The 26,043-nt window shown below is 37.8% G+C and overlaps 1 protein-coding gene across 3 annotated transcripts in view; it reads left to right on the top strand.

The window, feature by feature from the left end:
• DNAAF9 (dynein axonemal assembly factor 9) overlaps window positions 1-24,717 on the top strand; it is an 83,495-nt gene extending 58,778 nt beyond the window's left edge. For 2 of the 3 annotated variants that reach the window (XM_083833053.1, XM_083833054.1), the window contains exons 25-37: window positions 214-331; window positions 2,143-2,231; window positions 3,525-3,683; window positions 6,203-6,328; window positions 8,202-8,239; window positions 13,598-13,733; window positions 14,091-14,177; window positions 15,309-15,415; window positions 16,112-16,186; window positions 16,346-16,548; window positions 18,173-18,238; window positions 18,873-18,966; window positions 20,460-24,717. In XM_083833053.1, the coding sequence (XP_083689179.1) occupies window positions 214-331; window positions 2,143-2,231; window positions 3,525-3,683; window positions 6,203-6,328; window positions 8,202-8,239; window positions 13,598-13,733; window positions 14,091-14,177; window positions 15,309-15,415; window positions 16,112-16,186; window positions 16,346-16,548; window positions 18,173-18,238; window positions 18,873-18,966; window positions 20,460-20,572 (1,411 nt within the window). In that variant the 3' untranslated portion in view covers window positions 20,573-24,717. Of the gene's footprint in view, window positions 1-213; window positions 332-2,142; window positions 2,232-3,524; window positions 3,684-6,202; window positions 6,329-8,201; window positions 8,240-13,597; window positions 13,734-14,090; window positions 14,178-15,308; window positions 15,416-16,111; window positions 16,187-16,345; window positions 16,549-18,172; window positions 18,239-18,872; window positions 18,967-20,459 lie in introns of those variants that run through there. The other variant, XR_014583175.1, reaches the window with a different exon arrangement.
• The last annotated feature ends 1,326 nt before the right edge of the window (window positions 24,718-26,043 follow it).

The raw sequence follows: 26,043 nt of genomic DNA, 5'->3' as shown, positions 1-26,043 counted from the left end.
TTCTTGTATGTAATCATCATCTAAAAACTGCTTATTAAATAAGTCTGTCTTCACAGTAGGTATTTTTTTTCTATGAGATGAATTATTTCCTCACTAGGAAGCCTCCGTTTGACCTTTTAACAATTTTATTTTAGTAATATCCCAGCTATTTATATGAATGAAGTCTTTTGGTCTTTTATTTACAAAAAAACCCCAACTTTTATTTTTTGAAAGGTTTGTGCAGCATTTTACTGTCAGCAGCGTCAGTCGCGAGCCTATAATGAGAGCACATCTTCCTATTTTATTGCAACAGTCAGAAATCATTCCTGAGAGCAAAGCAGAAAGTGATAAGGTAAGAAAGCAGTGCAACAATACTTTCTATCCCTAGCACAGAGTGTTTACCAAATATTCTGGCTGTTACTGGTTGCACTGCAGGTAATGCAATACTGACGTGCATCATGGTGTGCGTTTAGCTATGCCTACTGCTCCAGTTCATACTGAATGTGTTTCAAGTCTGTTTCTTAGAATAAATTGCTCTGTCTTGTTTTCCTGTTTACGTTACTTAATTTTGTGTTTAAACAGTCTTTTGGAAGTGCCAGTGACCCTTCAGTCTGGTGAAACAGGGACAGAAAACGAACAGTAGATCTTCACAACTGAGCAGTTTTCTCTAATGTCCAGAGAGTTTACCCTGAAGTAGTAGTTTGTTTTTATGAATTGCTGAATAATTTAACTGACTTGTTCTCTGCAACATAAGACCTTTAAATAGCATAGAGGTAGTACATGATATTTAACATTTGCTGATATTATCTGTAGAACACTCTGTTCTTTATAGGGGCAACAACAATCATCAAACTTAAGGGGTGCTTTAAATAGCATTTTCAGAGAAATAATTTCCTTGTAACTTTCCAGCATTTGAAAGCTGTTGTAAGCAAGGAAAGCAAAGCAGCAGAAATACGGCCTTTCTCTTCAAATATTGCAATGTGGTAGCAGTCTTATTTCCTGGGGTCTCTTCAGAGACCATACTGACACTTAAGTATTAATAAGTAAACTCTTAGTGTTTTTAAATCTGATTTTAAGGTTCATTTAAATGTCTTAAAAAAATCTATAATGTTATACCAATTTCTATAAAACATGCAAACTTTGATTTTTTTTGAGTTACTTCTCTATCTGTATTATTATGCCTACTCATTGTCTGTTAGCATCCAAAAGTGATTTTGAGGATAGGATACAAATAACCTGCAGATGGCTATCTTCAGCTATACTTCAGTTAGAAAATGGAAGAGGTAATTTGTCCCTTTATATTAGGATGATACGCAGTGTGCGGGGTGGTTACCAATGTGACATAATTTCCTTAATCAAGTTCAGCACAGCACAGAATTGTTTTTAGCCATGTTTCCAGAGGTCATATGCTTACCTCCGTACCGTATTCCAGCATGTAATATAGAACTACATGTGCTTTGGCTTCTCACTGTTTCTTTGCTCTGATCCCTCTTTCAACACCACCAAGAATGCACATAATGGCAACAGGGGTGCTTTATGCAGAAAAGCTGTTGGCATGTTGGAGCTGTTACTGTGCAGCCTCTTCCCACCCCTCCTCAAAGCTGCCTGCACCTTTGCTTAGATCTGTAATAAATTTTGGATATAACACACTGGGCTCAGCATCAGAAACTTGGAACTGCTCCTTGTGTTCAACAGTTAAGACTGTCCAAAATAAGGCATCACTTCCTTGAAACCACTTTGCTCAAATACTGTTGTCTGTCTTTGGATGTACCCTTTTCACCACAGGAAATGGAACCTCTTGGTCTGTTGCAGTGTTTTGTCTCATGTTAAGACTTACACTTCAGACTAGGTTCTACTGTAAAGGCTTTGATAATGCTATCTGCTCTATTTGTTAATTATCCTTTAATTAATATTTAAGGTATGACAAACAAGGTGATACATCATTTTATAAAGATGTAATAACTTAGGGATCGTGCAGATGTTTTTACAGTTGTCTTGTTCACTTTCTTGTTGTTTCTGTGGGTTAGTGTCACTTAATTTTCTGTTCAGACTTCAAGTTTTATGGAGATAGAGAGCCTTATGTATGGTGCTAGAACCTTTTTATGGTGCTCGCTTATTTCTTCTAGTCTTTTAAGTTGTCCCCTTCTGTTTCTTGTGTTTTAGGTTGTTATCACCATTATAACAGGTCTTCCAGGATGTCGCAGCAGCGATCTGTGTGCTTTTCTTGTAACTTTTAACAAGGAGCATGGAAGGTTCGTATAGTTCTGGTTTTACAGTCCAAAGCAGTGGTCTTACTTACAATCAAAGAACTACTCAACATGAACGAATTTAAAAAAAAAAAAAAATTATGTATCCTGGTTTCTGATTTGTAATCAGATATATTATAAGGGTACATTCAGTGAATATTATGAGGCACTTTAGATAGTTCTACGTAGCACAGCGTAGGGTCTATTTTCTATGGGGAGGCATTGAATGAGCACATTTCTGTTATTTCAGGTATCTCAGTTAACTGTGTTACGCCAGGCAGATTTGATTTTAGATACTAGACATTTAGAGAAGGAAAAAAAAAAGATTTCTTCTTGATATTCCATATTAAGAATACCAGAGGTATCATTACAGAGCTATGACAAGTGTGGAACTACCACTGATGCTACAGATAGTTGAGAATAATCTTAGAAGGGCCAAATGAATCTTGTCTTAAGCATGGGAAAGGTCTTGTCAAAATTTGAAGGAAACAGTTGAACAGCTTCCATTTATTAACTTGTGTGGTAGCGAGTCTAAAATGCATTTTTCTTCTTGGGGAAAACACTATACTAATGGTCCTTACTACAACATTTTAAAATCTGATCTAGTTTCTATTCTACAGTTGCAGGAGATATATTCAGGACAGGTATTGCATGGCAATAAGATAAATCCGCTGTAGGAATTTGCCATAGTGTGTGTCGATACAGCTCTTTGTTCTGGAAAATCAAAATTCTTATCCTTTTAAATCTTACAGCCGAACACCATAGAGTTTAATCTTATTAAGGTTCTGGACTGTTCTGTTGTATTACTTTTGACTTGATGTCTTGGTATTAGCGAGTTGATCTGGAATATCTTAGTGGCTCTCTTCTAGGCAAACATAAGGTGGTTTTTGAATGAGATGTAGTATTACAGGACATTTTCCCACAAATGTCATAATTACTTTTATTTTTGCAGTGAAATACTTTCATGCCCAGTCTTAAATTACATGAATCTAAGTTTTGTTTACTGCATCACCAACAAAGATCAGAATTGCTCATATGATGTGCTGCTTTGAAGAAGCTGTTGAACATTGTTTTATTTAAAAAAAAAAAAGAGGCAATGAAAAACCACAAACCCTTTTGGCAGTAGTCTGAGGAATGTGCTTATGCTGAAAGCCAAGTAAATTTCTCTCTCGCACGTGGTATGAGAAATGCGGAGTCTTGGGGCTTGTCATTGTTGGGTTTGGTCATTGGTTCAAAACAAGAAGTAAATAGTGTTCTATTACATAATATTTCTAACTTTTTCCTTGTTTTCTGTTGTAGGTGGATAGTTTATCGGCAAACTATGGATAGTCCTGAATGTTTCAGTGCAGCACACTTCCAGCGTTATCTCTCCAGTGTCCTGGAGGCTCAGCAAAACCACAGTGTCCGTCAGTCCACTTATGCTAGAAAGAACAAGCGGCTCTTAGTGGTCTTGCAAGGGTAAATGTTAGAACTTTGAACTGTCGAATAGAACAGGGGATTTTCTGTTCCCTTCGTGTTTCCGAGGCATTTTTAAACTTCTTGTACCTCTGAAGCGGTCAAGTTTCTGTGCTAAAGTGAGATTCTTTGTGAATTCTATTTTATGTATGCACTAAATTCAACTTTCCTGCTACCTGTTAATTTTATTGCTTGCTACTCTGTTAAAAAAAGTGTCCAAGGAATTTGGCCTGCCTCCTCCGTTTAGGAGGTTGCTTTTGAGAGGCCAAAATCACAATCAGTTTCCTTGCCCTTTCCAGCTGTAACTTAGACTGCTGTCTATAGAATTTTATTGGAACATCTATTTCCCCTCTATACACACTTCCCCAGACATCATAGATAGAGAGGTAATTGTCCTTCAAAGCCTGGTTCGTATTCTTGAGTATCTTCTTCATTTTCATATTCTCCTATCTCCTGCAGACTTGCACTTCAGTGGTAAAGTAAGAGTCCTGGTTGTCTGTCTTTTAAAGCTGTAGGTTTAGCTGGGGACAGTAGAGCAGAGACAGCGTGAGATTATGCTGCTAGTTGCCCTCCAGAGCTGCAGGTGAATATTCCTGAATATGACCTTCTTTAGTATTCCTGTAATAAATAGAGGGAAGGTTGCATGTTTTTGTCCCTGATGGTACACGAATGAATTATTGCCACTTTTTCACAACAGACCTACTTTTAGCATCTAACAAAGCAATAAAATGTACAGTAAATATACAACTCAATGCACAATAGTCTTGGTTAACTTCATTGGTCCCTTCCAACCCAAGCTGTCCTGTAATTCTGTGATGATTCATATTTTACCTTTCATGTATAATCTTCTTTGAAAGGTTGGAAAAATACTGAATTTATTTAATGAAAGATGGGGGTGGAACACCTTCCTATTTTTTTCCAGAGGAATATCTGTTGTGTTTAACATATTAGATGACTGAGGACACTTTGACTTTTAATTTCTGTAGCTTCAGAATAGAATGCAAGTGTGATATGGTATGGCATAGACTGTAGCTATATCTCTGAAGTTCTTACAGCCCTTAAACTTCTGAAAGATGAGCAAATGCTAGGCAATTTATTAATAATTTTTTAGTTTTCAGAAGTAAATGGCCCATTCAGTTTGCAATGTTTTTTCTCCAAATAGAAACTTAAAAGCCTAAGCTAAACAGAATGAGCATTCTACTGTAAGCGTGAGAGTAGATCTTTGTGTTTTTTCCCCATGTATTTAGCATCTTCGTGTGTTTGTCTTTCTCTTTGCATTTCCGGTAGTCCTTGCTTTAATTCTTTGAAAGTTTTAGCTACAAAAAAAGACATGAATTTTCAAAGTTCTACTTGATAAAAAGGTATGAAGAATGTTGCATGCATGTGATTTAACATACATTTTTGTGCAGTTTTTGCACGGTGCCCTCAGTCTTTGTGCTTCAGAAGAACGGTTCCCTAAACATTATTACCTCTCTAGCTACTAACTTAAAGCAAGCTGTCAAAAATACGCCATTCACTTGACACAACAGGAGATATTTAAGTAAGACAGATTAAAACATTTTTGATAAATGCCAGTTGTCTTCTCAAATGAAGGTTAAGAGTGAGGCATATTTGCCCACTCTGTTTCTGTATGAGTCGTTAGCAGGTACTGCAACTAGCTTGAGCGAAGTACTACCCTAACCTGACTGGAAGGGTTTTAGTTCCCAGGCTACCAACCATTCATGTGTTTTGCAAAGGACATGTACATGGCATTTTCTTCATTATAGTCTCTTCTCCTAGTGATAAACAGCGTTATTTTTTTCCACTTAAGAGTGAGATACTTTTCATGAAGTCAGTAGCTATAGTGTCCAGTGATGTGCAAAATAACTGACACTCTGGTAGCAGCACTAGCTTCAAGAATAGTTAATTATAGCTCTTCCATTTTTTTCTGAGCAGTTGAGTGGTGTTTAGACAACTTTAACGAGTTAAAGTTCTTATGTTATAATCCATTAACTTGATAATTCTCAATACAGTTTGGATAGAGATTGTCACTTGGTGAGAAATAAGCTCCAGTTCACCTAAATATTCTCTCCTAAAGCAGTGCAATACAGCAACATCTAGAGCAATGATTAAAAAAATGGACTTGTTAATTAGAATAGCACACTTAAATTAGGAATGCTGATAAAAACGAATGTTATTTTTTAATTCTTTACTTGAGTCAAACAATGTTGAATGTTTTACGGAAAGCATACGGTGCATCTATTTCCGTTCTTTTTTGTGCCTCCAGAAAGCCAAGCTTTACAGGTGTTCAGTGTGAAGTTTATACTGGTTTTCTCTGAAGCAGGCATTAGTGTATTTCTAGTGTTACTCACTTTACTCAGTTTGCTTAATCGTTTCAATTGCAAAGTTTTGAAATGCTCTATAACTATCTTTGTAGGCTTTTTTAGAACTATAACCTTGCAAGTAACTGATTTTTTTTCTTACAACATGTTGAAAAGTGTTACTGTTTCTCTGAAGCCGCTTTTCATTTTATTTTCTTACAGATACACTGATGTGATTGATGTTGTACAGGCTCTACAAACTCATCCTGACCCAGATGTAAAGTCCTCTTTCATCATTGGAGCAGTTAATACTTGTGTAGAGCCACTGAGTTGCTATATAGAGCACAGGTATACTTGAAAATATTTTTAGTAGTCTGAAAATAGATTATATATTTGAGATGATTCTGTGATCACTTTTACAATAACTTGGGCTATATGATGGCTAAATGCTGTTGAACTATCTTAAATCTCACAAAATTGCTAGGTAGTCTGTCTTGGATGAGCTTTTCAAGTGTTGTTTGGTTTATAATGAAATTTGGTTTCCAATGGGTATATAATTATATATAGTATTAATAAAAGTTTATTTTGTAGAAGAATAAAGCATTAGCCTACTGCTTAAATTATGTATACTCAGGGTAGGTGTTTTGTGAAATCTGGACAGTTGTCCTGTTGGAAGTTTCTTTAGTCATTCTTAGTATTTTGTAAGTGTGGCTAGGTATTGGGACGTGCATCTCGATTTGGATTATTGATTATATCACTACTTTGTGGTGTTAAACAAAGACTTTCCATATTTAAAGTATGGAATTTACGGGAAGCTGTCCCAAATCAAAGACAAAGCACGGAAGCAAAAGCATTGCAAGTATTAAAATCTGATATCCTGGGTTACTGCAAAGGCACGTTGGGGAGGAAATGATAGCAAAGCCAGGTCACTAACATTTTAAAGTAGTATGGTATAGTTGTTGTTTCCTAGCATACATTTGTGTTCCATGCTTCAACAAACGTGGAAGGGAACTCATTTAATTTCACAGACCTATCATTAAACTGAAATAAGCAGCGAGGCAAAATAATATATATTAGATAAAAATAAGTCAAAGCAGTTAGAATCTTCAGTTCTTAGTGTTATTGCTATTTTTGTTTAAAAACTCTGTGCATCAGAGTTTAGCGGTGAACCGTCCAATCATTTTATAGAAGTGAATTCCTTAAACTTACTAGCTGTTTTTGGCACATGAACCAATAACTTGTGCTTTGTACTAGTCAGTAATAGATGCTCCCTTACCGCTGCTTTTGGTCTCTGTAGCCAAGATTGTAAATAAATAATACAGACGACAGAAAATATTGGTGAATTGATGCTGAAGTGCTGTTTAAACTCCTTTCCGTAACTATAGTAAAGACAAATTCCTCCCCTAGGTGCATGTTTTTTTTCTCCAGACTTCATGTGTAACTGGTCATGGCGCTGAGTAGTATTTATAGCAGCGGTAGCCTGCAATCCTTTGACTAACATTGTTTGTCTACTGAATTGCAGTAGCAATTGAAGGAAGAGGCTTAGCTGATGCTGTAGATTATTTCTGTCTCACTTTGAAGTTTCTTCTGATAAGAGCTTACAAAGTAGCCATGTACAGCCAATGACAAATCTTTCAGTTGGGAAACTTTGGCGGTTTCACTGAGTGTTGAGTGATTTTGATGTTTGTCTTGTAACTTTTTCAGTCAAGAAAAGCAAAACCCTTTCCCATCCCAGAAAGTTTATTACTGTGGAGATCTAGCTTTTTCATGTGCTAGGGTGAAGCTCTTCCTAGTACTGAACAGCAGGGCAGGACAAGGGATAGGTAGCTGAATGTGAACAGATAAGATGTTGTCTTTTGTATGCAGCTTTTTATATGTGTCTGATAAAGCTCATAAAAAATGATTGTTGCTTGTCTGACACAATAGGACATGCAAAGTGATACATTCAGAAAGCATTTTGTACGTACTGTCTTTCCATAAAGAATTCTGACTGTATTCAGAAGGAATAGAAACCCTAGAAAACTAAATTTTGGGGAAGAACTCTTCAAAATCATAACCTCTGGAGATGTTCCTGTTGTATGGATTTAGGAAAGGAAGCATGAAAATGAGTTGGAAAGTAAGACTCTAGCTGTCAGCTTCCAAATGAATGGAAACATTTTAATTGAAGGGACATGTATAAATAATACCAATTATTAATATATAATTTTTTCTTACATTTTAGACTTCTTTTTCCCAAGTTCTTGGACCAGTGCTCACAAGGTATGTGTCATTTTTCTTGATTGTATGCTATACAGAACAAGTAGCTGAGCCATATGGCCAAATAAATAGGCTGTAAATATGTGTAGTCAAAGGTCATGGTAAACTTTTGGAGGTAAGAATCATCTGTGCAGAACAGACAATTTCTCTCTGCCTGTATTATCAAAAAACATGGGTGCATGGAGAAGATGTAAGAATCTATAGCTTGATGCATTCTGGTTGTCATCACCTGGAGGATGGGTTTCAGACAGCCGGGAATTAAGCTGTTTGCCTTAAGCTGCTCTAACTTGTGCCGTGTTGCTAATCGAGTTGCCAAATGGATTGCATTTGATAGGAGAGCTATGTTTCCTCACTCCTCCCATCCTTTCTTTGGGGAAATATGAGTAAATGGAGCTCTCCTTCCATTTCTCCTATTTTAGAAAGGAAAAGATGAGCTAGTTAGCTTGTTTCCCATATCCAATTCTTCCTGCAGCGTGGAGGATCCTTGCAGGTTTCATATGACAGAGCTCTTTTGCGAGTGCTCTTGTCTGCTGGTTCTGAGCTTTGTATTCATTTTTCTGTTCTGACTCTAAAATGAATCATTTACTGTATTGTCTTCCTTGTCAGAGTAGAGCAGCTGTTGGTGTCGGTGGGTTACCATTTTTCCTGACCTACCATCAAATAAGTAATTCAAGTTTCAGTAGCAAAAGCACCTTTACAGTTTTTAACAGTTGTACAGCGGATTCACGATATTAAAACAGTAAGTGTGTGTGTGTGTGTGTAAGAACATCTCTCTTCAGTCAGTTAATCCTTATTTTAGGAAGACCATGAGCTCAACCTGAAGTTGGATAGACCAATGATGCTGGAGATTTCTGTATGTCACTGTCAAACTGCGGTGTTATTGTGGTGTGACTTTCTGATCTTACACTCGTGTCTTCCCACGTGAACTGCAGGACTGTAAATTTTTGTTTTTGTTAAACACCGTTGACAAAGTAGGATGCTGCACTCTCTTCTTATGGCTATGTAGAGTCTACTGCTCTGTTTTGCTGCCTGAATTATTATTTGTGTATGAAGAGTGCTCAAAAGAATGAAGCCCCTGAAACTGAAGTCATAAACAGGCTGGAAAGTTTGTAGGTGCTATTATATAAATCAGTGTTTTGTTCTCATTTGGAAAAAAAATGGTGAACTGACCAGTAGGTAACTGGCATGATTGTAGCCAAATTCGTCTTTGAAAGGATCAGGAGAATGTTAAGAATGTACCAAAATACCAGTAGTTTATTGCCTTTTGCTTTTATAGCAATTTTAAAAGTGTATGTATGCAGACATGACAGGGTAAGAACTTGTCGTGGTTTGAGGAATAGCTAGAAAATGCATAGGACAAGGATAGCTGCTCTTCCTGTGGTCCAAGTGCTGAAGGAAGAAAAAACATTGGAGGTTAGAAGAATGTTCTGGCAGCAAATTATTTCTGCGTGTTGCAAGGTTTTGTAATCTAGTTCCCAGATACAGATTGTGACATCAGATAGCCCAGAGGTCTGTTCATGTACAGCAGATGGGTTCATGTAAAGCAAATGGGTTCACGTGAATAGAGGCTGTTTTTGTGTAAAAAGTTTTAGGAGCAAAACTACGCTTTGAACTGAGAGGTGGTACGCTTCGAAACTTTCCAGGCAAGTGTAGAATTGTATCACATGCATGGTGGAAGAAATGTAAACTGGCTTGTAATGTACGAAGCTTTTTTATTCCCCACCACCACCTTGTCCAAAAAAAATGAAGGCTTTTAGAGGATGTAGAAACCCAAACGCTTTTGGGCAGTTTAGCACCAAGTGTTCTATGTGCCTGTCACTGCAGAGCAGTTGGGAAAAGCTGGAGGGAATGACAGATCCAGCTTTATACAGCCCAGGGAATCCACTTCTGCCTATTGGAGAACAGAAGCAGTAGCAATATTTACTGAGACACCCACTTTGAGGGAGATTTGTCCCTTTTTTTTGTCTCGTGCACCCCAATATTGTGTTACTGCAGCGTCTGTGGGCCAACATTTTGTACTGGGCGTTGTGTAAGTGTGAAGACAAGATGTCCATGGGTATAGGTGCTTATGGATTAGTAAGAGCTTTGGGTGTCTACCTTTTACCTTGTCCTCATAATTATCTTGCAGATTTTTGGAAGTGAGGTTAACTTTTTGCTGCAGTTTTCTGGGTGTTTTCTGTTGTGTGGCTTTCTCTGTCCTTACAGGGACCAATTCATGTTCTCAACATGACATCACTTTACATGAGTGACATGCTCTGCTTGGAAAGCCACAAGACTAACAGAAATGGATGAGAATCCCAGAGAACTGATAAAGCCTTGAGCAGAGTCATTTGTCACCAGCATTAGCAGTTCTTTTTTCTCTCCCTTGCGTGCTTGTTCAAACTTTTCCAAAAGATACTGCTACCATCTGTGCGCTGTAGTTTACTTTTGTCTTCTTGCAAATATGCCTCTTGCACAGAAGCTCTGAGATAACACCTCGCTAGTCTAGGGGCACGTTGGCATGTCGTGTTATATATGAAGTTGTCTTACAGATCAAGACATCACTGTTGTTAAATATACCCATTGTATATTGGTAAGTGAAAGGGACATGTTATTTTCGTATGGTTTGAATCTGTCCCTGCTTCTTTGTTGTTTCTCTCTAACCTGCTATTCCCCAGGCTGCAAAGATTTTTCTTTAGATGGGTGTACAGATAGAGAATTAAGCAAAACTAGGTCATCTTAAAAAAAGCACCAGATACAGAGATAGCAGTGACAATTCAAACAGAAAAGTCCAAATTATTAGCTACTAAAGCTGTATAGGCATCTTCCAGCTCTCAAACAGCTTTTTCGTCTGGATTACACCACCTGTCTGTCAATTCAGTTCTGTGGACTGTAGCCAGCTAACACAGGGCCAATTGCTGTGGGATGCTGGCACCTACAAAACTTTTGCATAGGTGTGTGCTGAGCCGAAGCCTGCAGGTTCCACGGGCTTTTGTTCTTGCAAGGTTGCGTGGGAGTTCACAGCGAGAATGACAGCTAGCGCCTGAAAGCTGTTCCCTTAGACAAGCGCAAAGGAAGCGGGGAGTGATGGAGAAACAGTATAGGCGAGGAGGATGAGACAAGATGCTTTGGTTTCTGATTTGCTAGGTATCTTTATCCCTTGAGCCTTTTTCTTCTCAACTTCAGGCTCTGCCAGCTTAGCCCTTGACAATTACCTGTTCTCTCCAAGGCACAGCAATTCTAACTAACGTATTCTACATAGCATTTGTATTATACAGCCTAGTTATTGTTCCGTGCTAACTTTGCAGAAATTATAACAACAATTTTGATTAAACTTGACTTTTGAATCAATATTAAGTTTGGGGATATTAATAGAAAAAAAAAACCACTACATTTAGCATACCCACAGTGTGGTGGTTGTTGATTAGTGTATTCATACTTTCCATCCTAATTGTATGATCTACATAATAATTTCAAGAATTCATGCGACTTTGAAATTCCTAAGCATGCTTGTTGTTCTTGAAAGAGGAGACTGGGGGAGAGAACAACTGCGTATTGCATAAATATAGGTGTTTCTGAAACTGGACTGGAAACTTCTGTGGGGGATTAAGAAGCAAAAATACCAATGAGATGGGAATTTGCTCCTATCTTGAAAGGGTCAGTGATGCAAGTAACAGAGTGGGAGCATATGGTATAAAGGAACCCAGAACGCTTGGCAAAGACACTTCCGTGTAAGGAAGCCTCTGCCGGGATTAGTGTACTCTAAATACTTCGGTAAAGATCAGGAATAACTTCAGGCAGCAGATGATGCTGTGAAGTTCATTATATACTCTTTAAATTTAAATCTTTAAATATTATACTCTTTAAATAGTGGTGGGGTTGGGCTGGACTGTCCTGGCTCAGTCACTCATGGATAGCCTGGAGTATACTGTTGTCTCGCACCGTACTTGCAGATACAGGATCTGAAACAAGCTGCACATCTTGAGCAGAGAAGCAGCGTTCCTCCTGAGTTCTGGACAGCACTGACATCCTAGGGAGACCTGAAAAAGCAGCACTTCTTCTTGCTGAGGAACTGGCCTGTAATTCCTTCTGCTGTAGCCCCATCTTGATAAAACTGGGAAGTGGAGATCCTCTAATGCTCAAATTAGCTGGATGATAAATCCGGTGCCTCACCTGGCAATTTTTCCTTAAAGATCTCCAGTGCCCAAGGCTTGACGGCTGTGATGGCTGCTGCATTACTGCTGATTGCCTTCAGAGGCATCTGCAGTAGCAGCAGCTGGTTCTCATTTAATGTGAAACTTGTCTTACACCAAGGAAGACAGCAGGTATAATGGGAAGACATCTTCAAGCCTGGCAAAATTTTTCTTTGAGAAGAGGAACTGCTTCCTCTGAAATCAGTGGCACTAGGTGCAGTGAGCAGTACTGTTAAGTCTGAAGAAGGAATTGCTTTTGGTGATGCAGCAGAGTCTCCTTGGGGGCTGGGACTCAAGATAAATATATATCCCATCATTTTTTGTAACTTTTTTTTTGTTGGCCTGTGGATTCAGATTTGCTGTCTGAAAACCATTTCAGGGCTTGTCTTTGATTTTTTTCTTTATTTTTGAAACCCAACCCTTGTCTTGTATTTTGAAAGTAACAACTGTCAGTGTACAAAATACTGATTTTTCATATTTTTTTAAACAAGATGTTTAACCAATCTTTCTACACATTAGTATTTAAAGCCTCTTGGAAAATTCAGTGTTTTTTTATTAAACTGTCCCTTCTCAAACTGCTTCTAGCATGAAGTGATTCTTTTGATTAGTTGATTCTTTTGATTGATTAATTCTAAATTACTTCTGTTACACCATCAGTCTAATAAAAAAGAAAAATATCTTGACCTGGCGTAGCTGTGTTCTGGCAAAGCAGGCCTTCCTCGTTAGTCAAGTCATCTTCAGTGACTTGTGTTGTACTGGTAGGATCATGTTGGTTTTTTTGTAAGATTGTTTTCACTGAAACATAAGAACCCCCAGAGTACAGCAGCCTGCCTCTTCCCCCTTGAGTCATATCAGTGTCTGAAAACGGTTGCTCCTTCAGGAGCTACTATCCCTGCGTGTCCACAGGTTGTGATAAAACGGGCTTCTGAGCTGGCCGCTGTCTAGGTGCTGCTGCAAAATAGTTAACGGTTCTGTGTGGTTGTTCTTCGTTGTTCGTATCTGAAGTTAGATGGGCTTCTGGGATTTGCTGGGCAGGAAAGAGAAGAAAAGCTCCCTGCTTTTTTTTTTTCCTTAATACCTTTAATGCAATGAGGTAGAGGCAAAATAAGAATAGCTGTTAAATCACTTAATTATTTGTTATTGTTGCATACCTGACGTCTGTAAACTATCCTCTGTTTTTCTTACACAGGACTGGTGAGTAATGTGATTTTCACAAGTCACGCTACAGAGCAGAAGCATCCGCTCCTTATGCAACTGCAGAGCCTGATCCGAGCGGCAAATCCTGCTGTTTCGTTCATCTTGGCAGAAAATGGAGTTGTGACTAGGTAATGTTCATCACCATCCTGTATTTGTCACTTTTGGTGGATGGGGCACATGCATTTGGAAATCGTTACCAGAGCAAAACAAGAGAATATCATATACACAGGAGATGCAGGTTTTTCTTAATTGCTTCTCATGTAAAAGGCATCTTACCTTTACATTTTTGGTCATATGTAGGGACTAGGATGTGTAAGTTTTTGTTTGAAGAATGTGATTACTGGTACTGTCATGCTGAGAGGATACTGGGGAATACTCTAATTTTACTGTAGCTAACACATTCTGTTTTATTTAAGCAGCTTACAGATAGTGGCCATTTAACTGAGGTCATAAATTAAAAATCTTCATTTTTTATCTCTCCGTAGGAATGAGGATATTGAATTAATTCTCTCAGAAGACAGTTTCTCAAATCCTCAGATGATGAGAGCTCGATATTTAATGTATCCTGGCTGGCAAGTATCCAGACTGAGAAATATTAAAACTATTTTTCTAATTAACTTGAAGATTAAAAAGTCTTACTAACTTAATTTAGATTTTTTTTTCCAGACTACTCATTTGGAACAGGCAATAGCTTTGTAAATCATTTTTGAAAGAGAGCTGATGAGTATTCGTAGTAGATACACAACTGCTTTCCTTTTAAGGGGAAAAGGATCCTTTCTGGACACCATTTAAATCAATGGCAAGATTGCTGTTGCTTTTCAGAAGAATAGAAAAGAACCCTCTGGGAATAAGCTGGGAAGGATTGGGATGGGTGAGGTCAATAACAATGAGAGTAATTTCATTCTGACAGCTATTCAGCCTTACTGGAATGAACTTGCTATGTCAGTCTAGCTATTAGCAGAACAATTATTCATAAAAAAAAAAATCAGCAGCCTTATTGACAGTCTTGGCAGAGGCTAAGGGCCTGATAATAAGTGGTACCAAGCTTTTCCTTTAATACTGGGTGATATTTTTCATTGCTCAGGGTGCTTTGCACGTCTTGTTGCAGTTATCTGTGCTGTACCTATTTGGCAGAAAATGTAAACCTGACAGCCATTATAACTCCTGGCTGACTGTTTTCTAGTTAGATTTATAGTGTTGGAAGCATGATTTATCTGCAGCGCCCTGCCAGTCCTGTATGCATGTGTAGTTTTTGGTTGGAATTTTTACTCTAAATTGGGTTATGAGTAAGGCTCCTAAAATAAATTGGCACAAAGCTTGGAGTGTCAGGGCTGTTGGCAAATTGCATGGTGCTGAAGGAAAAGAGGAAAAAAAAAAAAACAGTATTTAAAACTTTTGGACAGCAGTTACTGCATTTGATAGTATGTAAGTATAGTAAGTAGATAATATATAGGAAAAAAAGCATAGCAGCAGAAAGAACATCAAAATGAATCCCAAGTTCTTTGAACAACCTCAGACTTTAATATTGCACTTTCATGAATTTCTTCGTAGAGGGGAAAAAAAAATCTTAGTGTTTTTCTTCCTGTGAGGAAAGCTTACCTGTAGTGAAATAATGGATGTTCTTTTTAAGAAGTCTGTTAGATGAAAAGCGCAAGTGTGTGTGTTTTCTTTGTTGAAAGTGTGTGTTTGTTTTTTGCCTTAAGGTATGAAGGCAAATATGGAGCTGGGTCTGTGTTTCCTCCAATGGTTCAGATCTGTGTATGGTTTAATCGTCCTCTAGAAAAAACACGATTTGTGACCAAATGTAAAGGTACAAATGAACTTTGACTGACTTGATTTAAATCCAGGTATAAAAGGCTGAGGAACAGAAGGGAAGGAAGACACTGACGTAGCACAGTTCTTTAATTACCATTGAAGTAAACATTTAATTGAAAATTCAGCTTTCCTTCCTTAAAGTACAGTAAATGACCTTTAGAATCTCCTCTGGAAAACTGACCTATGACTGTGTTCAGATGAAAATCTAATTTCATTTATAGTTTCTACAAGCTGAGACAGTTATCTTCATATGTTTGCTTTTTTGTTTAATTCTGTTTAGTAGTGTTGAAACACAGTTTGTAAGTGAGCATCAGCTTCTACTCTGCATGCCAAACAATTCCTTTTAATTACTAGAAAATAGGCTCAACTGTGTGTCAGGCTGCTAGAGTAGACATATAATCATGCCTTTCCTTCTTTCCATAGCAAAACAATGTTAAGGAGCACCATTTTACTTTCCAAACACAGTGTAAGCGTTCAGTATGCCAAACACGTTATTTCCCACCTAACCCCTAGAGAAGAAATGAGAGCGTATAGAAATGTTTTGTAGTGGGAGCTACGGGGGACACTGCAGCTTTTTCCCCCAAAGCACTAGGATGTGGATTAGAGACCTGTAGCGTAGGTCTGATGAGAAGCTACACCAAGGAAAAGAAAAATAAGTGAGATAATGTTGTCTGTCTTCCATTTCAAACAGCAATTAAGTCATTGCTCAAGCCAAGTCCTTTTTCTGGAAACATTTATCACATCATGGGCAAAGTTAAGTTTTCAGGTAAGAGGAAAATGCTTCTGCAGTTCCTTGTGCTTGTATTGTGTGTGCTATTTGAAAACTTAATTTTTATGTACTGTAGTCTGTCTACACCATTGTGTTGGTGTTAAATTAGATTAGCAATTATCAAGACATTCTTTTCTTCTGTCTTCTCCTTGTTAGATTCTGATAAGATGATTGAAGTCTGTCACAACACATCATCTAACTCACTAAGCCTTGTGCCTGTTCAGGAGGGGCCAACTCCTCCTGATGCAAGAAACGATAGCAGAGATTGCAGCAGTCAACAGGAGTGCTTCCTTGTGTTCATTGGCTGCTCTCTTAAGGAAGAGGATATAAAAGATTGGCTCAGAGAAACTGCAAAACAGGTTCGTGGACATGCTTGCTTCTATTTAGTGTAATCTGTTTGGCATTTCCTGACAACAAGAGGAGAAATAGGAGTATCCTGATGAAACATTTTTTGTTAATCTCCTTTCTCTTCTACCAAGGTATTAGCGTTCCAGAGTGTAAATGTATTTCAGAGAGGACTAACAGCTTGCGAATGTGTATTGTTTTAATACCTGCTGCAGCATATTCATGGATTGATCTGCTTTTGAATACTGGGGCAAATGGAATATGTCCAGAATAAACACAAAATGATTAAGCTGAGACATGATTGCCCGAAGCTAAAATGTAGTATGAAATAAATCTTGAAGTACCTGAATGCTGTAATGCTGAAAACTTGTTTTGAATCACTAAATTAAACCTCCTTGAGAGTAACCAACTGAAATGGAGGGTATAGCTTTTTCATTTTTTCATGCTTAATTTGTCAAGTGTACAGCTGCGTAAGACTTCATGTATTCCTGCATGGTTAGCATACGTATGCAGCAGAGGTAGGGAACAGAGGATGCCCATGAGTAGTCTAGAAGGCACGTCCTGCAGCTGTTGTCTTGCTAACTTAACACAAAGACTGGCACAGCCTGACCAGGAGTGTGGGATGAGCTGGTTTTCTTGTACTCATCCAAATAATACCAGCAGTTTTGCCAGGTTCTTGGGGTTGTGATTCAGAAATATACTTGGACAGGAAATGTTGAACCATACAAATTGTTTATTTTAGCACTTTAGTTGGATTCTGATCCTGTGGTTCCAACTCTGCCCTTTTATGATGTCCATTTTGGAATATTAGTTAATTAGAGATAATTACTTTTTTATGGCTTAGGATTTGCACAGTGTCTCTAGAAATTTGTGTAGGAAGGGAAATAATTTTTGTGCAGGTGATTTTTGGAGCTGTTTGTAAGGATCTTCAAGTTCTCACCTCTGTGTTAAGTTGCGCAAGTTGTGTTACTGCAAGGAAGTATACATTTGCCATGATGACATCACTTGCTGTGTATATATCACATGGGTAATATATGGAGACAAATGCTTTTTGCATGTAAGAAAGCACTATATGGAATACTATTTTAATTTTATGAAAGTTTGCAACTTGAAAGTAAAGGCATATCTCAAATGTGAAGTGTTTCTTCTTTGACCAGGTCAGGACTAGAAGTAGTCTTCCTTAAGTCTCTCTAGTCATGGCTAATGGAGAGTTTCATATTTCATGTTAGAAATGAAGTATAAAACCTCTCAGACTAAAAACTAGATTATTTTTCTGTCCTAGTGCCATTTTTTTTGCACTAGAGTTGTATTTAAATTGCATTGTTTAAAATACTTCTAGAATTTGTCATCTCTAGTGGTGCCTTATGTAAGATGATTTGGTTTGTGCTTATGTTTTCAGCACATATTTGTGAGTGCCTTTGTGTAATGCAATAAGTCTGAATAGAAATTAATGTTTAAAATATATGCTTCTAAAAGATTTACTACTTTGCTGGGCTTGAGCATGGTAGCATGTGATCGTAATTTCACTGCCTTTTTCCACATTTCCAAGGAAGAACTTTTCTGTGTTTAACACAACTAAACTGTAATGTCACATCGTCACTCAGTAGGTATATAACTGGGGTCTAATTCTTTCTACAGAAACCTCAGAGGAAAGCCCTGAAGACCAGAGGAATGCTAACCCTTCAGGAAATAAAAAACATTCACGTAAGTAGAACCAATTAATAGCAAGTCCTTTTGGCTAATTTTCTTAAATATCCATTTGTATGATAGAGCGCCTCCCATATCTGCCATGACAAGTGTGCTGAGCACTAAATTATAACACTTACTGTCTCTTTATATACTCAAACCACAGCCAAGGCAGTCCACGAGGAATTTACAACATAAATCTTGGTACTGTGTAGGCATTTATCTCGGGATGTTAAGTGAGCCTTGAAAAGCGGGGGATGTGTAGGATGTTGGCCATGCATACTCTTGTGGTTGGTTTAATGGTCGGCTTTCCCCATCTTTTTCTCCTTGCTCTGTACCGTGCAGGTTGTCAAATACAAACTAGGATCCCAATTGCTTACTCCTGCCCCAATAACTGACTCTGGGTTGTAAGAGTTGGGGTGCTGAGTTTCTCATGGCTGTGAGTGTTGCTGTACATAACTCCTTTAGTCTATACAGATCTTTGTCATATGTAGATGGATCATGCTGTCTTTCTGGAGTGCTCCTTTATAGCCAAGTGCCATAACTTCCTGCCTGCTGGAGGTGTTTTTTCCTATTTAAGCTTGTTAGGACTGTGTCTAAGCAATTCTGTTGTAAATTCTTATTGTGTGGTATATATTCTTTCTTAATTTAGGTAAAACGCCATTTGGATCCGCTTCCAGCTGGTTATTTTTACAATGGGACTCAATTCGTGAATTTTTTTGGTGACAAAATGGATTACCATCCGTGTATCCTTTGAAATGCATTTTTTGGTGAAGTATTGGGTAGGCTACAGGCTATGCAGATCTGAAACGTATACTGTCAAAGCAGGTGATACGCTGAAGAGACAGTTTGATTGTTAGGTAGTAATGTGAAGTGAAAACTTTTGTTGCTTGAATCTTTGCGTGGTTACTTACCATTTAAAGCTTACTATTAAAACAATTTTTCAGAGGTATGATCTAAGAAGTGGTGTAGAACCAACAAAACAACCCTAAAATTGCTGTACATGATCTCATGCGAAGAACGATTTATGGACCACAGCTTGTCAAAGAAATATTTTTCAAACCCAGTAGTTATATAATGTTGCTTAATTCTTGGTTATGACTGATAAAATTTCCAAATGGATGTAATTTAGTGTGAATGCATGTGCGTGCACACTGAAATAAAAGCAGTCAGGGTTGGTTTATGTTTTACTACAATATACTTTTTCTGTTGTCTATCTTTGTGGTGCAGCTCAAGTTAAATGATTGCTCCCATTTTGTAACTTAGTATGATAAAAACAACTTATTTGATGCAAAATAGAAACGTGAACAGTGTCCAGAAGTAGTGGAGGTGCAGTTTTTGTAACTGCTTTTTAAACTTAAAGTAAAACCTTATTTTAAAACTCCTTCAGCTGAGCAAGCAGAATGATTTACTTATCTAATTGTGCTATGTATTTGTTCGTAAATGCTCTGTCCTTACTGGTTGTCTTCTCTGGTTTTCTTTCCAGAGCCATGTTGATTTTATACAAATATATATGTTACTTAAACCTGAATGTGTTTTTGTCTCTGGCACAAACTCCAGAGTAATACTAATGGTCCAGTTTACGCCTGTTCTTCTTGTTTCCATACCTTTCTATTGTTTTTGCCTTCGTTTTATCACTGAAATTTTAAATTTGGTTTGATATTCTCAATTTGCTTTTTGCTTAAACTTAACAAAAATTGAAGTGTGTTCTGTTCTGGAATAAGAACAGATTTTCACTGCTCTATGGGACAACGTTAATTTTAAACCAGCAGACCTCTGGCTGCTGGGTAAACTCCTAGTTACAGTACACTGGCAGAAAATAGGGTAACAGTGAACTTCATCTGTGCTCTTCACTAGACCACCAGAATCCTGGTGTTTGGAAGTAAAAGATGTCTGTGCAGGCACTTATGGCTGTTTTGTGTTGGGCAAGTAAATTTTTTCAGGCTTGCACTTACCAAAATAGCTATAAATATCTGCAAACCTGCTGTAGTTTTATTGTTCTTATATTCTTTCTTATGGGAAGCTCTTTTATTCCCCAGTAATAAAAAGTAGCTGTGGTTAGGTCAGGCTGTGGTAATCTCAGAAGGTAATGCATTGAATTTCTGTTGGATTTCTATGAATCTATGAATTTCTGCTTTCAGTAAGTGTTCCTGAACTGGCAGATCCTTCAGACCTGTTTGCTCTTTTGTAACGAATGCTATTTGCACAAATGTTTTTTTCCTTAGTTTTTCAAAATCAGTAATGGACCAATTCATGAATGATTACTTGGAAGAAGCCAACCGGGAAATAGAGAAGTACAACAGAGAATTAGAAGAACAAGAGTATCATGATCTCTTTGAGCAGAAGACATAAGCACATGTATTCTGTGGATTTCTGAGCTACCTACTGTCAGTAACCAAAAATGCTGTTGTCCTTGCTGGTTAACTAGAAAATTTAAGTGAAATGTCAGTTTTCAGCACTCCTTTTAAAACTAAGAGATCATTCCTGTAAGGTTGGCATTTTTAATATGGTAACTGCTTAGTTGTTTGTATTGTCAGGTTTGCTTCCACTTCACCTTAATTCCAGACTGTAAAAAGTGTCACCTGGAATCTCTGGCTAGCAGTGGAAATTTCTTTAAAAGAAGAAAAGCAGGAAAGGTTTATTTCCTACCAGGTCAAAATGCAAGCATGGGTTTGGTCCATTGTGCAGATGGTCAAACAACTTTAATCTCTTGATGTCCCCTGAAACTTGTTGCACAGGAGCGTAAATGAGCAGTGGTATACTTCAGTGTGTGGGATTGGGGGATGTTCCTAAAGCGAGAAATGGGGGAACGTTCCAAAAAGCTCTGAAGAGAACCTAACGCTACTGCTGTTAGGGTGTTCCCAAAGCGAGAAATGGGGGAACGCTTCAAGAACTCTGAAGAGTACCTGATCCTGCTGCTGTAAGGGTGTTCCTAAAGCGAGAAATGGGGGAATACATAAACCTCTGCTCTTTTTCTGAGGGGACAGCATGTCTCAAACCTCTGCACAGTTTGAATCTGCGGTCAAAGTTCTGACTTCTTAAAGAAAAGATGTTTATACATTTCAGGGTGAAATGAGATAGGTGGAGATCTCTCTCTTCCCGGTGGTGTTATAGCAATTCAGGTCATATTTTCTAGAATCTGTAACTTGTGATTCTTTAAAGGATTATCTCTGAAGGATTCTTACTTCAGTAGTAAAAACTAAGCAGAGCAAGAAAAGGGGGAGAGTATGAAAAGCCAGGATTCTTTAACTAAAGAATTGCTCTTTGTGAAAAAGACTCACTTCCAAAGGTAAAAAATATCAGAAGATGTACTTGAAATAGGAAAGAAGTTGTTTGGGAAACTTTCAGAAAAATTTGCACACAGTAACGTCTCACTAAACTGACACACTAGGTTTTAATTACTTGCACCAAAACCTTTACAGTTACTAAATGATACTGTAATAGGAATTTGGGCAACTTGTCCTGTAACGTAATTCAGTGCAATTTTAAGTGAGACTTCATAGATCACTGACTGAAGGATTACGTGGTACCCCAGCAGCTACTTAAACATAATTACTGAAGGCTTATTGAATAAGCAGATTATTGTAGCGTGCTATGTGTTCAGAATTTAGTCAGGTGAAAAAAGTCCAAGAGGGATTTTGATTTCCATATTCCTTTGCTTTAGGAGTAGTTCAATCTTTTAATACAACTGCTGCCTTTCTTTTTGGTCAGATGTATACAACGCAGTAAGAAATCGAATGATTTGTTACAGTAAGCTTTAAGTACATAACGTGTTCAGTCTCTTTTTGTGGGAGGAAAATGAGATTTAAATCCTGCCGTGAAACCTAAGGCTACATACAGTTTTACACCTTATTTAAGAAATATATTTTTTACCTTTGGAATCCGAAATGGCTGAAACTTCAATAAGCCTGTCAAAAACTGAAACGCCTTGTAGGTAGAGTTTCAGTTCGTGTTGCTACTAGCTGGCTTGGTGCCCGTGCTGCGATGGTGATGCAGTACAGATGTGGAATTCCAGGTGCTGCAGACTGGGATATAGGTGTTGATAAGGTTTCGTTAATAGCTTTCCTATTAGATTTAAAAAGCTGTCTGAACTTTTTGTTTTGCACACCACGAGACTTTATAAACTACTTGTATCCTGTTAAATTTCATTAAAAGCCAGCGATTAGTTTGTGTGTCTAGGCTTTTCGGGGTAACCCTTATTACAGGTATAGAGCATCATGATAAGGCTCGTGAGTTTATCTATGCATGGCTATACTTTAGTCTTAATATACTGTAGTGCCTGGTAGAGAAATGTAGCTAGCAGTGGATTTGGGGGGCAAGTAGGTGTTTACAAGCTAAGTACAGTTGGCTGCATGTAACTATATATTGATATCAGACCAGGATTATTAGAGTGCAGAATTCTGGAGGTAACACTGCAATAAAAGGGGCATTAGGAAATTCTTACCAAGTTCTAGTTCTTAGCCAATAAACTTAGTGTAAACCCCGCGTGCTCCTTCCCAGTACAAGTTATCTAATCTGCAAAGCCATATTTCTAGGATAGCGGTATGACTACGTGATGTCAGGAGAAACACCATTTGCAGAGCCGACGGGCACTCCCTTGATGCTTTGTCTCAGCTTGCAAGTCAGTAACGGTGTAGTTAAGTGCAATTGATTGAACGATAGATGAAGATACTGTAGCTTATTTTGCTCTGCTGAACTCTTTTTAAGAACTCCAATTTGTGCAGCTCTTGAAAATAGCTGTTGATGGGGCTAATTCAGCTGGGGCTGGCGTAGCAGCTTGCAATCCCAAACGCAGTGCCTCATGAACAAAAAGGAAATAAGCATATCAAATTGGCGTGCTACTGTGCAAATTGAGGTGTTCTCTAAAAACTGCATCAGAAGAGCTCTGAACAAAGGCCTAGTATACTTATATACTGTACTGCATGCTATATGGTAATAGCTGTGTATTTTGAAGACCTTTCACCATACTGGTACTATTTCAATTAATCTATTTTGGTATTGAAATAATTTGATTACCTCAATTTTTTTTTTAGTTTTTAACTGTGACTTTAAAAGTGAAAAATTACTGAAATAGTGAAACTGTGACAATGGTATCCTTTAAACATAGTAGTGCCTTGCAGACGATGCCATTTATGCACGAAGCATAGCGTAAATGGCCATTGTGGGTTGTATTGCTTGCACCCTCTTTTTTTAAAGGAAAAAAACGGTTTTGGTGAAAGGACTTAAAATTAACCTAGCGAAGAATATTAGCACAAATGGTTAAACTGTTAAAAGAAAACTCTTTGAGGACTAAAACGTATAAATGCGTGATGCTGCTGATAGTTTAATAGCAGTTGCTGATTCTTTTGGAGTTACTTCTAACAGTCAGCAGCACTTTTTTTTTCTTTAGGAGAGCGTAACTTTTGTACTCTGGTCAGAGAGATTTATACTGTGTCAAACCCCATCTGTAGGGCAAGCTGCTTTCCTCGCTGTTTTGAAGTCGAGGTAAGGATTGAGTTAAAGATCTAGTTTTTGAAAATTTTTTAGCTACTGTAATAATAATAAAAAAGCACCATTTCTAAACCACAAATGTTTGGATACAGAAAAAGTGCCATTACACTGTTCCATTATGTTTTACTGTATTTTGACAATTGGTAACAGTAACTTTGTGTCCAGACATTTCTGAGATTGGGAAGAAATGCTGAGAGTCCTCAAGGGGTTTACGTGCTTTGCTGACCCTCATGTTAGCAGGTTGTGGTGTTTTTTTTTTTTCCCCCTCATGGAGAATGAGTGTGATCAGAAGTTACTGAAGTTATAGGGAGAAAAATGTGATAAACTTAAGAGAGGAACACTTGCAACTTGGACTGCGCTGCAATCTCGGAGTATTTTATGGTAAGCTGTGCAATTTGGTCTTAGTCCGATTTTACACTTTGCAATTAATGACTGATTGCAGGGAGCATTTAAGTTGCATGTAGAAGTTCTCTAATAAGTTTCTTTTATTATTATTTTTTAATTGAAACTTTTCTGAATTTGCACAGATTTAAGCTCTGGAATACTTTGGTATTCTTAAAAGGGAAAAAAACGTAACTAGTATAGTGAATTGTGAACTGTGAGTTGTTAGAACTGCATCGTTGATCTAATTTTAGATTGTTTAAAAATGTACCTCAGAAAGCTAGTGAGAAATTGCTTCACTTTTACACAAGTTAGATACTAATGTAACACTTCTCACTTTACAATGTGCCAAAATTCACTTTTATACTAGTTCTCAATGCTTTAATATTTGCAATTTTAAGTTAAAAACTTGTATTTACAAACACTACTGTAACTTCAGTTAAACTGAATTGTGTGATTGAAGCTTTTTGCCTATTGTATTTATTACACAACTTGATTCAATAAATATAAAATTACCTTTCCATTTATTTTTGTATTGTTTTACATGTTTATACCTGCAGTTTGTGTGACTTTTACACTTGTAACTCAGATGTGATGGAAAGAACCAATAAACAGTCTCCATCTGCTGTCTGTCTTTGACTTCTTTAATAAGCTCATTAAGCTTGAATTTTTAATCATTGAAGTTTCCTTTCAAAGTATATTATTTTTCTGAGCTCGCAAAGTGAAGAGAAATACAGAAGACCAGAAAGGTGACTCGTTCATATTTTAAACTAAAATCTAAAGATTTAAAGAAATTATATTTTTCCAAGCTGTTATTTTATCTTTAGACCCTCTTACATGGAATTATAATGGGGTAAAATTTAAAACCAGTTGTAGGATGAAGGATGTTAATCGACTTCATTCCTGTCATCTCAGTCCTTCAGCAACTATACTTCACTGTAGTTGTGTATGCATGAATGCAAGAGCTAAATCCTGCTCCCTGTACTCATAAACGAGGGAGCTGTTTCAAGATCACCTGCTGTTGATCTGAAATCAAGCTGCCATTGAGAGGGCAATCCCACCTTACCCTCCTTTTGCTGCTTCAGTCTCTGAGTGGGAGGCTGTGCATTGGTCAGGTCACTTTGCTGATTAAACTGAATCTGCAATGATTTGTCTCAGATTGTCAACACTGCTGCATTTTTATTTTTTAGGATAGTGTTTTGTTTTTTTCATAATCAGTTCTAAAAAAAAATAATAAAATGTTAAATTCAGCCTGTTTTGCTTACTGCAGGCGTGCACAGAAATGGCAGCTTCTGCTGCATGGTCCTTTGACTAAAATCCAGCACTTTACCCTTGCTTTGCAGCTGGCTTTGGGAAGCATGAACTCTTCCACTTGCAAACGCAGTTGGACTGCATCCACTGCTTTTGAACTGCCGAGTCCATTCCTTTGACTTGCAGTGCACGCTGTCAACACAGCAGTGAACAATTTCCCCATCATATATTGATGGTCTGAGAGAAGCAGCGGTTAACAATTCAGTATCAGACTGCAGACCCCACAAGATCATTCCCATGTTAATTTTAGAGTGTTTGGGCCCTGTTCTTAACTAATGTGGGCATAAGCTTTCATCGCAAGCCTTTGGGCTATGTCTTAATGCTGGCCGAGCAACTAGGGGAGTTTCTACCATGCCTTACAGTGCCGTTGTTCTTAAGACATTCCTCAAATGCGGTGCAGTTGCTGGAGGTCAATGCTTCCTTTATTACTTTTCTCAAGTACCTTAACAGCCCTTTCTCTTGAGCATAAAATGGAACTCTGGGATAAGTGATGAGCTGTTTGACTGGGAATTTCTGGAGATGACTATCCCAATACCGAAGTATTTGGCTTTTTTCCCTAGGAAAAGCACATCCCTTACTAGATCCACTGCAACTGCTGGTGGTGGAGACCGCTGGCTTAACTGTGGTCCCATCCATGAACA

The sequence above is a fragment of the Anser anser genome (genome assembly GCF_964211835.1).
Source record: "Anser anser genome assembly, chromosome: 4".
Taxonomy (NCBI): domain Eukaryota; kingdom Metazoa; phylum Chordata; class Aves; order Anseriformes; family Anatidae; genus Anser; species Anser anser.
Note: the sequence above shows the minus strand (reverse complement) of the source record. Positions and strands in the feature narration are given on the sequence as shown.